The sequence below is a fragment of the Melanerpes formicivorus genome, unplaced genomic scaffold (assembly GCF_026170545.1).
Source record: "Melanerpes formicivorus ecotype bairdi unplaced genomic scaffold, bMelFor1.0.p_v2 SCAF_120, whole genome shotgun sequence".
NCBI classification, from domain to species: Eukaryota; Metazoa; Chordata; class Aves; order Piciformes; family Picidae; genus Melanerpes; species Melanerpes formicivorus.
Window position 1 is genome coordinate 375126 of NW_027142472.1, and position 14050 is coordinate 389175.

At 42.0% G+C, this 14050-nt stretch overlaps 1 protein-coding gene across 3 annotated transcripts in view; it reads left to right on the forward strand.

Annotated features, from left to right (window-relative positions):
• The window catches only part of LARP1B (La ribonucleoprotein 1B), a 30545-nt gene extending 18512 nt beyond the window's left edge, over positions 1–12033 (forward strand). The window contains exons 10-19 of one of the 3 annotated variants that reach the window (XM_068167588.1): positions 673–845; positions 1284–1649; positions 3769–3883; positions 5393–5598; positions 6037–6143; positions 6686–6846; positions 7526–7670; positions 8835–8944; positions 9157–9284; positions 10046–12033. In XM_068167588.1, the coding sequence (XP_068023689.1) occupies positions 673–845; positions 1284–1649; positions 3769–3883; positions 5393–5598; positions 6037–6143; positions 6686–6846; positions 7526–7670; positions 8835–8944; positions 9157–9284; positions 10046–10279 (1745 nt within the window). In that variant the 3' untranslated portion in view covers positions 10280–12033. The remainder of the gene's footprint in view (positions 1–672; positions 846–1283; positions 1650–3768; positions 3884–5392; positions 5599–6036; positions 6144–6685; positions 6847–7525; positions 7671–8834; positions 8945–9156; positions 9285–10045) is intronic. The other 2 variants (XM_068167590.1, XM_068167589.1) reach the window with 2 other exon arrangements.
• The last annotated feature ends 2017 nt before the right edge of the window (positions 12034–14050 follow it).

The window sequence follows — 14050 nt, forward strand, 5'->3', positions numbered from 1 at the left end:
GTGCCTGTCAGCCTTGCAGTTGCCAAGTCACATGGCTGGTGTGGCTGAAGAGAAGTAGATAAAAATGTCTCTTATGTATTAGGGCTGTGACCATTCTCCAGAATGTGCTGTGATGGACAACAGTCCTTTGGTGGTGGTGGTAGTAGTAGTAATGATCTGAAGTTAGTCATAAAATCTGTCATTTTGGTAGCAGCTGAAAGTTAAGCCTTTATTTGGTGCATCCTGGTTTTGGATGAGAATGCCATTCACTTTATTAATAGGGAGACTGCTTTGTTTGCTGACAACCCTTGGCAAGGAAACCTTCTGCTCAAAAGTTGGCTGGAGTTAAATGGGAAGAATGAAGGTTGAGTTAGGCACCCATCCATAGAGCTAGGGGATGGTGTGGAGAAAACATGTCCCTAATGATGCTGCTCTTGTTTTCTGAATAGCACGTCATTTCTCTCAGGCTGGTAGAGACTTGCTGCATAAATAGGTTTCTAGAATTGATCTTTTTTAGAATATTAAGTGAACTGTGGAAAGCAGTCTCCTGGACATGAAAAGGAACTGTTATCTTTAACCAGAGAGATAGAAAAAAGATAGCTGCAGTTAAAGAGTAATGAAACTACTAAACTCCAACAAAACAGAAACAAACCAGCCCACAACAGGAGCTGAACTATTATTTTCCACTGCTAGAGTCTGCTCCAAGCTCTCCAAGAATGGGAAGCCCTCTAAGTCCAAAGGAAAACACTGAAACAAGTAATTTTCAGACAATGTTTAAAGGATTGTCTACGAGTTTGCCTGATTTGGACTCTGAACCTTGGATAGAAGTGAAGAAGAGGCATCGTGCATCCACAGTCAAACTGAAGGTAAAAACCTCTTCAATGTTTGTTTAAGCAAACACACACAAAATCTGCCAGCTCTCTGATGACATGGTGAAAAAGAATTCTTCATGTCTTAATGTATTTGGTGCTTGATAGTGCAATGCAGTTTGTGTGCATACCGCTTGCTCTAGCAGACCTAGAGTAACTAAGTGCATTTAAAATCTTGATCCAAAGCTCACTAAAATGAAAGGGGAACATGGGAGGTATTTCTGCTGAGGGGCAGTTGTACCTGTAGGCTGTAAATGTGGTTTGAGAAGACTTTTAAAAGCTTATGGCACAACTATTTGGAACAGTGATTTACTTAAACGTCTGAAGCATAATGTCTCTAATTGCTGTATGTTTATTGAAAATGTTCTGTCACGTTCTATTTGTCTTCCATTGTCTCCAATTCAAATACAAAGCTCATTCTCTTTATTAATTTAGGAAAGTGGTGCTGTACCTCATCAAACATCAGCTCAACACCACCCACCTCCAGAGGAACAAGAGCAAGAAGAGCTTGACTTTTTGTTTGATGAAGAGATGGAACAAATGCAGGGTCGGAAGAATAAATTTACCGATTGGTCAGACAGTGATTCTGATTATGAAATTGATGACCAGGATGTAAACAAGATTTTGATTGTGGCACAGACACCACCATATATGAGAAAACATCCTGATGGGGATCATACTGGCAACCATGTGTGCCGTGCAAAAATCACATCAGAACTGGCTAAAGTTATTAATGACGGCTTGTACTACTATGAACAGGATTTGTGGATGGAGCAGCGTGAAAATGACACTTTGATGAAGGTAACGCCTTGGGTTTGACCTGAAAACCATGCCTGTCCAAACAGTTCTGAAATCACCTTCCATCTCTGCTATATCATTGTGAAATGCTACACTTCTCTGAAGGAGAAGTGACAGTGGTTGAATCTACAGGTTATCAGAATTCATTGATTGAGAGAATGCTTTGGGTTGGAAGGGACCTTAAAGACCATCTAGTTCCAGCCCCCTCCTGCTGTGGGCAGGGACACCTTCCCCTGGCCCAGGTTGCTCAAGGCCTCATCCAGCCTGGCCTTGAACATCTCCAGGGATGGGGCATCCACAGCCTCCCTAGGCAATCTGTTTCAGTGTTTCACCACCCTCACTGCAAAGAATTTCTGCAATATCCAGGTTAAACCTTCCTTTCTCAAGCTTCAATCCATTCCCTCTCATCCTATCCCTATAAGCCCTTGTAAAAAGTACCTGCCCAGCTTTCTTGTAGGCTCCTTTCAGGTACTAGAACTCTTTTGATAGAATTATAACCAGTTGAAAGCAAACCCAGCAAGATACATTTTTTTCTCAGATTTGACCAATACCACTGAATGAGTTGTCTGTAGACCTATCTTTAACAGAGGGGGTAGTTCAACCTTACTGGTGTTTTCTTGTTCTGTGATTAGCTTGTTTCATAACATTTGTCAACCTCTAGTGGAGGGGAAAGTGGCATTTTCCTGAGATGAGATAACCAGAGAGGAATGTAATACAGTCATTTGAGAGTGGTTTTTGTCTTGCAGTTTGTTACAGTGATAGTTCTGTGGGAACTGCAACATTGGATTGCACACCTTATTAGAGAAACCTTTTATTCTCTAGCACTGTACACTGGGTTCTGTCTTGGAGGCTTTCAAAGGTTTGCATGGAGATTGTCAGCTTTGTGATGGGTTTCTTAAAAACTTGTCACTATTGAAAATATGCTGAGCAGCTGTGAAATGACATAGGAGTTAGCTCCAGCACTGCATAGGCAGGGGTCAGTGTGACACATCACGGTCCTGTCACTTTCTACTCTTGGTTAACAAAGAAACCCCTTCTGTTGTGTGAGCAAGCCCTGCGAGTGGCATGTCTGCCAGCAACCCCCCTTTGTCACTAGCAGGTGTTATGTGTACAGAAAGACTGAGTTACCTAAACACTAAGTGGCGAGGGGAAGGAGCTTTATCTGTGCATAAGGACAGGTGGGTTGGGGGTTGGGAGAAGGAAAGTAGATTAAAGGACAAATGAAGCATGTGGGTACAAAAAAGCTGACCAAGTTAGAAATGATTGGGGAGGGTAAGAACAAGAAATAAAGGGAGAATTCAGAATGTGGAGTATTTATTACAAAGGAAATGAACAAGAAAACCAGCAAACTGGAAGAGGACAGTGAGAAATAGCACACACCAAGAGAAAATGTTGCAGGTTTTATGTTCTTGACTGATTTAAAGAAGATTTTTCCCCCTTGGCATGTCACACACTCATATATCCTGCCCCATCTGCAGCTGAGATGGGGCATGAGTGATCTGAGTGATGCCACACAACTTGGGAAAATCCTGTCCTTTCACAGTTCAAGCTCCTAATAAAAACAGCAACAAAATCAACCCAAACAAAAAACCCCACACCAACAACAGAAAAGAAGCAAACCACAACAAAACCCCATCAAAACTCTCCTAACAGCGGACCACTTCACTTTTAAATACTGGCTTTTCTTGAGAGGTAACCTGAGGAAAGTAGCTGCCCTCCTACGTTGGTAGGACCTTTCTGGGCTCACTTACTGCAGGAGGGAGAATGGTTTGAGGCTTGGCAGGGATCAGGATTGCTTCTGTTTCTTATTTGACTGTGAAAAGTCACACTTAGGTCACCTTAGCTGCCTCCGTTCACCCACTCGTTCATGTAACTGTTTCTTTTAGTTAGCACAGTGTGAGCAGCAATGTGTATGGGTACAGTTTGTACAGTGTTCGTGGCAATGTTTTCACAGTCTGTGCTGGAGACTTTGCCTACCTTTAAGGAAGTCTGTACTGGCTGTGTATGGAGAGTTGTGTCTCAGTTCTGCCTTACTTACTTTATCTTCTGTGAAATTCACCTGTTTCTCAGGATGATAGCCATTATCCTGCTTTGCCTTGACAATTTGCTTTCTCTAATCCAGCAAGAGATTGAGAACTTTAAGAAGCTAAATCTCATTAGTAAAGAGGAATTTGATAATCTTGTACCAGAACCAATTGCTGATCCAACCCAGGAAGTTCCCCCAGGGGTACGGAAAGGTAAGTAATACATAATTGGGTTTAGAATTCTGTAGGAGTGCTAAACTGTTACACAGGCAGAAGGAGTTCATGTTGGCTCACTCAGTCTGAGGGGCTTTCCTTTGCTCAGTTTTCAGATTGTCACCTGCTTGCCAGTAGAGATCATAGAATCAGTCAGGGTTGGAAGGGACCACAAGGATCATCTAATTCCAACCCCCCGTCTCATGGGCAGGGACACCCCACACTAGATCAGGCTGGCCAGAGCCTCATCCAGCCTGGGCTTAAACACCTCCAGGCATGGGGCCTCAACCACCTCCCTGGACAACCCATTCCAGGGCTTCACCACTCTCATGGCGAAGAACTTCCTCATGTCCAGTCTGAATCTCCCCACCTCCAGCTTCATTCCATGTTTCCACTGAATTTGAAGAAGCTGGTACTAGTACTTCTCAGGATGGATAAAAGCATCAAAAGGAAGTGTTCTGTTTTGTTGCCACCTTACACCAACATCTGATGCTTTTTGTTTAACTTGTCATTTAGAATATGTAAATAGCTACTGATGTTGTGAAGCATTTTCAGGAAACCAGTGTTTTTATGGGAAATGGAGATAGATCAAAGTGAGATTGCAAGAATGTTCTGCTTCTGTCATAACCTTACTGCATTATCGCTGTTCAGATCTTATCATTTGGGATCTCTTTGATACATTCGTACTATTAACGTGTACTGCAGTGTGTGCTAGTAGCGTGTGTTAAAGTAGTTGAAGAAAATCCCCTCAGCAAGCCACCATCTCAGCAAAGAGCAAGAACAGGGTTACACTTTCACCTGTGCTTGTTTTCTGTGACTTTGCTAGTGCAGATATGAGAACAAGCAAGGAAGGAAGAAGTAGGTTTGCAGTTTTCTAGCAAAGACCTGCTTGAACTCTTATTGCATAGTTCTGAGTGGTTTGTGCTGCTGCTACACCGAGTGTTTCTGCTCAATTGAGTCATTTTGGGGGATGTAGTAGATCATAGATTCAGAGAATGGTTTGGGTTAGAAGGGACCTTAAAGATCTAGTTCCAACCCTGTCATGGGCAGGGACACCTTCCACTAGACCAGGTTGCTCAAGGCCTCATCCAACATGGCTTTGAATGCCTCTAGGGAGGGGGCATCCACAACCTTCCTGGACAACCAGTTCCAGTGTTTCACCACCCTTAGTGTAAAGAATTTCTTCCAGTCTAAATCTACTTTCTTCAAGCTTCAATCCATTCCCTCTCATCCTATCAATACAAGCCTTCATAAAAAGTCCATTCCTGGTTTTCCTGTAAGCCCCCTCTGGGTATTGGAAGGCCACTATAAGGTCTTCCTGGTGCCTTCTTTTCTTCAGGCTGAGCACCCCCAACTCTCACGGTCTGCCCACATAGGGGAGCTTCTCCAGTCCTCTGATCAGTTTACTTGAAATGAAGAGGCCTTTAAGATACTAGGGAAGCTTAGGCTGTCAAATCCTCAGTCTCTTTTGAAAACAAGTGTTTTCTCCTTCCTGCTTTACACATTTAGCAGAGGAGCTGCCTCGCAGTTTGTTCAGCATTGATGCACCTCCAGCAGCACCAGTCGCTCGATCGCTGCCAACAGCAGTTCCAGATTCCCCCTGTGTTTACCCTGGCTTCACCCCACGAACTCCTCGCACCCCAAGGCTCCAGGATCCCAACAAAACACCCAGGTTCTACCCTGTAGTTAAAGAACCACGATCCATAGATGTAAAGGTAAATGGAAAGATGCACCAATAGCTTTTTAAACCCAGAAAAGCCTACGGAACTCATGTCTGTGCTTCCAGTGCAACAAGAATGAAAAGGCAAAAACTGAAATGCTCCTACTGCTTTATTGTTCATCCTCAAAATATTTACTGTATTTGTTCTTTTTTCCCTACAAAATGGTTGGATTTTTTTCCCCCCTGTAACATTTCTTAGAAGTCCTTGCTGAAAAAGTGTAATGTATGAAGATTTTTCATTTCTTACAGAAGGCTAATAACAAAGTTACGAAAATGGAGTTTACATAAGGCTAATAACAAGGTTATGAAACTGGAGTGTTGTAACTTTTCATAAAGTGCTAGACCAACCATCACATTTTGAAGCCTTCATTTTAAAAGGGAGAGAACAAATGAACTCAAATTAGGGAAATAAATGTTCCATTTACTTTCTCAGATTCCAAGAAAGAGGAAAACACGACACAGTACAAATCCTCCCTTAGAATGCCACGTTGGTTGGGTGATGGATTCCCGAGACCACAGGCCAAGAACTTCCTCTGTGAGGTAATTTTTTTGTTGTTGTAGAAAATTTGTTTGAGGTATAATTAATGTCACTAGTTCCCACAGCTGATGGAGAAATAGGCTGTGATAAAAGGCAATTTGTAAGTACAGTCAAAGCAAGAAAAGCGTGCAAGAAAGATTAAAATGCAGATTGCAAGGGCTGTCTGGAAGTAAGCCCTGGAAGTATCTACCCAGTGTTTGCTGACCCATGAAACAGTAACAGTGACATCATTGGAAGTACTTATGTTTGCCTCAGTGATTTTTGCCTTTAAGTGGTCATTTAAAATCAGGCATGACAGTGGTGTTTAATTATGCTCATCCAAAACCGTCTGGCTTTTGGCATGCTAGTGCAGAATCTGATTTTTCTTGAGGTGCAGCCAAGAACAGATAACTGGGACCACAGGCATGCACTGTAGTGCTCATCAGGTGACTACTGTTCTGACAGCTCTTGTGAAGGAAGGTCAGAACAGCTGACAGCTGATTCTGTAGCAAAGCATTGTTGATAAGGTAGAACTATCTTGGTTTGGTTTTCTTTTGTTCTTCAGCAGTTCCAATGCTTCACCTTCAGAAGGAGCTCCACTAGTAGGAAGTTTGGGATGTACCCCAAATTCTCTTCCAAAATTTCAGCATCCTTCTCATGAACTGTTAAAGGAAAATGGCTTCACTCAACAGGTGTACCACAAATACCGACGGAGGTGTCTAATGGGTAAGCTGCTAAGTGAGCTTCCTAAGGTGTTACGTAGAAGTTAGTTACTAGGTGTGGTTTGAGCACCTCTGCTATGAGGACAGCCTGCAGGAGCTGGGGTGGTGCAGCCTGGAGAAGAGAAGGCTCTGCAGGCACCTTGCAGCTGCCTTCCAATACCTTTAGTAAGGGTGTTTAGCAACAGGACAAGGGGGAATGGTTTTAAGCTGTGGGAGAGTAGGTTTAGACTGGATCCTAGGAAGAAGCTCTTCAGTATGAGGGTGGTGAGACGCTGGAACAGGTTGTCCAAGGAGGTTGTGGATGCCGTCTCCCTGGAGGTGTTTATGGCCAGATTGGAGGAGGCCTTGGACAACCAGCTCTAGTTGAGAGGCATCCCTGTGTGTGGCAGGGAGGTTGGAGTAGATGATCTCTGAGGTCACTTCCAACCTACGCCATTCTGTGATACCAGGTCTCCACACATTGTTGTTCATCCTTAATTCCTCTTGGGAAAGGAAAACAAATTTTAGTTGATGCTTCTATTGTATTGAACTCTGCTTTCCATTGAACTTCACCTTCCCTGACAAAAAGCAAATGTTAAACTCTCAATGTTAAACTTAGTGGAATGTCTTGTTTGTATATCAGTAATGGAAAGGCACTTGACAATCTTCTGCTGAATTTGTCTAACTTTGTGTTTTCCTTCCAGAGAGGAAACGGTTGGGAATTGGCCAGTCCCAAGAAATGAACACACTTTTTCGTTTCTGGTCCTTTTTTCTGAGAGATCATTTTAACAAGAAAATGTATGAAGAATTCAGACAACTTGCTCTAGATGATGCAAAAGAACACTATAGGTATTTGGTTTCTTCCTGAAAATTAACCACTGTTGAGCTCTTACCATTTGTTTTAGTGTATGTGTATCTGAAGTGGCTTTGACTCTTTGTAAATCTTAAAATAACTTACACAGGCTCCTATTATAAATACCAACAATCAGTCTGTGTATTTGTGAGTTGCAAATCAAGAGCTAAGTGTGCCCCATTCCCTGACTTGTAATTGGTCCCAAATTCTGCAAACCCCATGACTTCTTGACAGTGACAAATCAGCTCTAGATTTACTAACGCTCATAAGATTCTTCCTTCCAGAGGTGAAGACATTCTTAACCTCATTCAAATAATTCAAACTTCTTCTCAGCTTACAAAAATACCAGAATAATGACTGCATGGAAAACTGCCACCACCACTTAAGCTCTTTGCTGTTGTTTTCTTCTTTTCACCCATTTCCTCCACTTCTCTTAACCTAGCTACAGACAAGGTAGCCCAATGCTTTGAATGCTAAGTGAGGAGGTACTGGCTATAGAAATCCTGAAGTTTGGGTATGCCTGAGACTGCAGACAGAGTCTTTAGGGTGTAAAGGTGTCTGCTCTGAGCTTTCTTGACGCTCTGCAGTTACTCAAGTGTATATTTACCAAGAGAAACTTCAGAAGGCTTTTAGGTGGACTAATGTGGTAGCAGATGAATGCAGAACAGGAGGTCCTAGCTATCTGAAGTCTCACAATAGCTCTGGTTATGGTGTGGCAGCTAAAGCCAGTGTGTCTGAGCCAGAAATCCTGGTGCTGGGGCATGCAGAACTGAAAGAACACTGAGTTCTGCCCTGCACAGTGGGTTTTGCCCTGGCTGTGAGTTTTGGCCTGACCCACTGTGGCTGGGTTTATGTTGAAACTGTGTATACAAATGTACTGGAGAAGTAAAAGCAATTGTCATCTTTCTGTATGTGTGGGGTGTCTGTAGTTGGTTAAGTTGAAACTGTGGGACAAACCTGTTTTTTTCCCAAGTCAGTTTTGATTATTTGTGAAGGTGTTTCAGAGAAACAGATCAATAAAAATTGCTGTGGAAAGGAGGCAGTTGTTATGAGAAGGGGGAACTGGAACAGTGCCATTTACTGAACTGCAAGGAGAGACTGCAAACTTGCATCCTCCTGAGGAACAGGTAAAACTTTCATGCATCTCTCTTCTGTTACAGGTATGGATTGGAATGCTTGTTTAGATTTTACAGCTACGGCCTAGAAAAGAAATTCAGGCAAGAAATATTTAAGGATTTCCAAGAAGAAACAAAGAAAGACTACGAAGCTGGTAATTATCGTGGGCCAGTCACTGCTCACACTGGGGTAACTTGAGTTGGGAGGTAGTACCAGTTCCTTGGCACTGACTTAACTAACTCAGGAGCAGTTTTTCTTCATGTTCTTTTGTCTTAAACATGAAGTCGCCAGTGAATAATGATGACTCTTTTTTTCTTATCAGTTCTGTTCTTTGTAATTGGTACAGTTATGCTTTTTTTCCATTAGGTCAGCTGTATGGACTGGAAAAATTTTGGGCTTATCTAAAGTACTCTCAGCACAAGACTCCATCCATTGACCCCAAACTACAAGACTACCTTAGTAAATTTAAGAGGCTGGAGGACTTCAGAGTGGATGTAAGTTTCAGTACCTATTTTAAATAAACACTTGTGCTAATGTTTTTACTGCAAGCTAAACTGAGGCTAGCACTCAATTTCGCATAAAGGCAGCTTCATGTGTCCTGTGACTAGAAAAAGCATGGTTGAAAAAAAATCTATTTGAGATTAAAAATGCAGTTTTATTCTAGACAGTCTTTGAACCAGAGCATGGTATGGAGATGTGGTGGCTAAAATGTAAAAAGCAGTGAGCCATTTTCATTGTGTGATGAAACAAATGGCATGAAATGGCTTCTTTGTCATGTAGTAAGACTTGACTTGTAGACTGTTGAAGAATTTGGCAAATGAATTAATGCCCAATTTCTGGCATTTCTTAATGAACTGTGACAGCCATTGTCCTTGCTAGAGACTTTTATATGCCAAATTCAATGTATCCTTCCTTCAGAATGCTGAACTCAAACTGTGATTCCAGAGCATAGTGCTGCTGTGCTTCCTGTCACTGGGTTATGGTGGCACCATCCTCCAGAATCCTGCTTTTCCTAGGAGCTGTTGCCAATATTTGGGCAGCAACAATTAAGGCTGCTGAAAGTCCTTAATACATCATGAAATGGCACTTGGAGCTAGACAGCCAGGAAAGCTTGAGAGTGTCACCAGTGACTTGTGAGGAGCTAAGATTAGGATCTAATTGTGGGATGCTCTGTTTTGATCCTTTGAGCATAGTAAAAGGCAAACAGCTGGCCCGACAGAAGAACATCTAACAGGTTGCCAATGTTTATTTTCAGCCTCCTATAAGTGAAGAATCTGGCAGAAAGAGACTGGTTGCCACAGCAGGCGAGGATCTGGGTCATCGCAGACACCAGCTGAATACTTCTAAACCGCTTCTTGCCTCTAGACCCACGGCTGCCTGTCAGCCCCAGGCACTGGCAAACGCTACCAGTGGGAATACTGTGCAAGCATCTGCAGCCCACAGCAGTGCTGCCAGGAAATCGATAGAAAATGATGTCCCAGAAAAATAGGCTTCAGAAGATCTTGGGCCCTTGAGGATCAACTCTCGCACCTCTCACGATATGGAGAACTTCAAGGCAAGCCAGTCTAGTACAGGATTAAAAATGTATGGGAAGACAAAAGATTGGATTCTCTCTTTCACAGGATTTAGTTCCAAAACACAGACCCTGGGAGAGTTGCTCTTGGGTTTTGGGATCATCAAAAGGATCCTAGGGAAGATTCTTTGGCTTCAGTATTGCTTTCCTCAAGCTTTTGTTTACAAAGAACTGCATTCCTTGCATATGCAAAAAGTACTTTGGGGGATGCCTTACATTTCAGCTGGTATTTCTTAAAAAAGGTATGATATTCCATGTTAATTACTGTGCTTTCTTTGCCCAGATTTGCCCATTATTTGTATTTTACCAAAGCAAAGAAGATTACATGATATATAGAATTTTAAAGGTAAAGGAAGGATCCACGTGGTTGCTTTGCTCTTGAATCTAACTATTCAGAAGTATGGGGTTGTGCAAAAGCACACTTGGGAATGTGCAGCCTTAGCTGAAACTGCATTTCTGGATTCTGTTTAAAAACACAGTTTCTCTATTTTTCAGGGTCTCCATAGTTAGTATTTTATTAAGTAGGGAGTCTGAGTGGACATCACTGGGATAGTTCTGCAGGTGCTTCAGTACTGGTTCTTAACTCCAGCAATGGAAAAACGCAGAGGAAAATGGAGCTGTTGATTTCATAGTGTCTTAAATTGCCTAACAGCATCTACAGCTTGTGCAGGTTGTTCAAATAGGAAGCTATTCAAATTACGCTCAGCTTGAGGGGTGTCTTCATGATCACTGGAGAATTCAAATGAAGTAGTTAAAACAGGAGAGGCTTAACTTTTAAAAACTATTTTTTTTTTCTCCATATTTCAAGTAATAAAAATGAGTTTGGAGGGAGACAAAGTATTCCTTGTAAATTTTTCTCTTTTGCTTTATTTTGCAATATCTGAATGAAGTTCTGCTTAACTTGTGCTAGCTAAGCCTAAGTAATTTCAAACAGGTCTAAATACAATTTCACTGAATGTAAGTTATTCAAATACAAATCTGTAGCTGAAAGGTGAGGATATTTATATCCTGCAATTTCTTATTAACTTCATTACTTTGTTTTTGAAGAACCCAGCAGGTAATTTATTTCTTCCAAGGTTAGGTGAGAACAATTCCAGCTTTTTGTTAGTTGACTGCAGAAAAGGCTTCAGTTAGCTTTTCGAGTTAGAGTGACATCTAGCACAAATGCCTTAATCCATGAAGGTGTCCTAACTGACTGCACAGCCACCTGGGGTGTTGTAAACTCGTATCGGATCTCGGAGGTTGTAACAACTTCATGAATTTTTCAGTCATTGCCTTGTGAATCTGAATGAGACAAGAGGTGAATGTTTGCCTTGCGAAGCAGACCGGTAGCGGTGGCCTTCCCGACGGTGAATACACTTTCAATGCAAAATGGAGCATTTTACGAGTGGCCTGCTCTAAGTGAGGTTAAATAAACATGTACCAATGTTTGAGGCAATGTCTTCTAAATGTGCTGAAGTGAGACATCTCAATCCTGTGTTTGATCCATGCCTTTTTGCTATCCAAGAGAACGACGCGAATGTAAATTTGGATTGGAATTGTATATACGAGGAATAGATTTAAGCTATTTCACTTTTTTTCATTGCAGAATGTGCAGATGAAGCATTTAGTGTGTGTAATTTTTGTGATATCTTTGAAAATTTTATAAAAACAACAATAACAAAAACTAAGTGGTGTATATCAACTTTCTCTTTTCCCCAAAGTGTGAAGAAAAACAACTTGAGAGAGTGTAAGGCTGTAAAGGTGCATGTGGATTTCAGTGGCCTCTGCTGCACTGAGGTATTGAGGAAAGCCAGCCCACTAAGTGGTTCTTAACATGTGAGCTAATTTTCAAGTTCCATATTTTCTTTTTCCTTTTTCCATGTGACTGGGTGTTTGTCAAAGGAAAATGACAGATGAATGTATCTGAAAGGAAAGAGTGAATACTCTGCCTGCAGTCTGGCCTGTCGGACTCTCTAGGGCTAGTTCCATAGGCAGTGCCCCTTTACTTAGGTGGACAAACCCTCACAAAGTCTGCCCACAGCTCTGGCTACTTGTCAGGAATGCCTCCTTTCTTTCCCACACCCTTGAATTTATCCCCTTGCAGGCATGTGGAAAAAGTCCCACCTTACATTATTGTGTGCACAGTACACTGAGAACACCACTGAACTTTAGGATAAACCTCAAAGACTTTGCTGGCTAAGCAGCTTGTTTCTCTCTGGGGCTCCAGGTAGTTAATCACCTTTCAGTGAGTGGCATACCTGTTGCAGAGCTGTACACTTGTTGAACACACATGTACACATCCAACACCCTTTCCAATGTCTTTTAGGTCCATTTTGGACAATCTTCAATATGATAGTTTTAAGACTGCTTGTATTCTAATAGTAGTCTATTACTAAACACTTAGCAAGGACCTTTCCTTGTCTGAAAACTCTCCCATGTGCTTGTTAAAGAGTTTTAGTATTTGTGTGGTGGTTTGGTTTGTTATTTGGGTTTTTTTTTCCCTGTGGGGAAGTAACTGTCCACATATTTAAAGAAAACTACTCTGCTTAACCTGAGTAAGGTTTTTCTTCAGTCATACTCAAAATACTGGATTCTTAAGAGCTTTTTAGAAAGGAAGGAAGGGAAGGCTCAAGCTGGCTCTCTTTCCTCATGGAGACCAGATCATGTTCCTCTCTAATGAGCAGCCTGTCTGCATGACTGATCCTCCTGGAGTTCAGCAGGGATTTGGGTTTCTGTGGGAGACAAGGCATTAGAATGAACAGAAACAAGTTTGTATTCGTGGTAGCCTCTACCCTGCAGACTTTGCTTCAGGCACCACTGCCGTATGGAGGTGAGAAAACTACACTGCCACTTGGCTCCAGATAGAGGAAGAGAGAGTGTAAGTGTTAGCTGCTGTCCTTTTACTGACAGATCCCACAGCTATGCTGGGCTGTAGTGGTAACCTCAAAAGCTTTCTTCTCTGCCTGTTAGCTTTGTAACCAGAATGTAGAGAATTAGGTTTGTTCATGAATTTTGCAGTAGCCAGGTCTAGTGTCAGACAGACCTCTCTGAAACCCATTAAACTTTCTGCCTCCTCCTAGAGGAAAAATACAAACCCACAAGAATGCCCAAAGAGAGAGGACAAGGAACATTTTGGGTTTTTTTTGGCTTTTGTTGAAGTCAATCTGTACTTGTGCTGACCTTGATCCCCATCTATCAAAAGCAATCTTAAAACCCCATCTGTAAACATTTACCTTCAACCAAAAATTAGAAGCCACTGGAAGGATATGCCAGTAACATTCAAACTTAAATATGGGAGCTAAATAATTAAGCCTGCAAGGCCAGAGTTACATTATTACTTGTGAGGCAGAAAAGGAGTAAGTAGCCAAAAGTACAGCTGGAATTGCATCATTCCATTCATGCCTGAAAGAGCAGTCAGAGGACAGCCATGACAGGGTTTTCCCCCCACAGCCTGCAATACTAAAATGGGAGAGAACCAAGACTGCAGGAAGGACTGTAAGGCCATAAACACTCTCTGAGCTTCATAAATGAACTTCAGCAGTGCTGCAGTACGGAGTACTGGCTGAGTTAGTGAGTTACCCTTCATGAGAAACCACACTGCTTTGCCCTAACATAGTAGAGCCAGGAAGACTTCTACATTCCAAGTACAAGGTGTTACTCAGTGTTTTGTACTGTTCCACACAAAAGTGCATCTCTTTCCTGGAG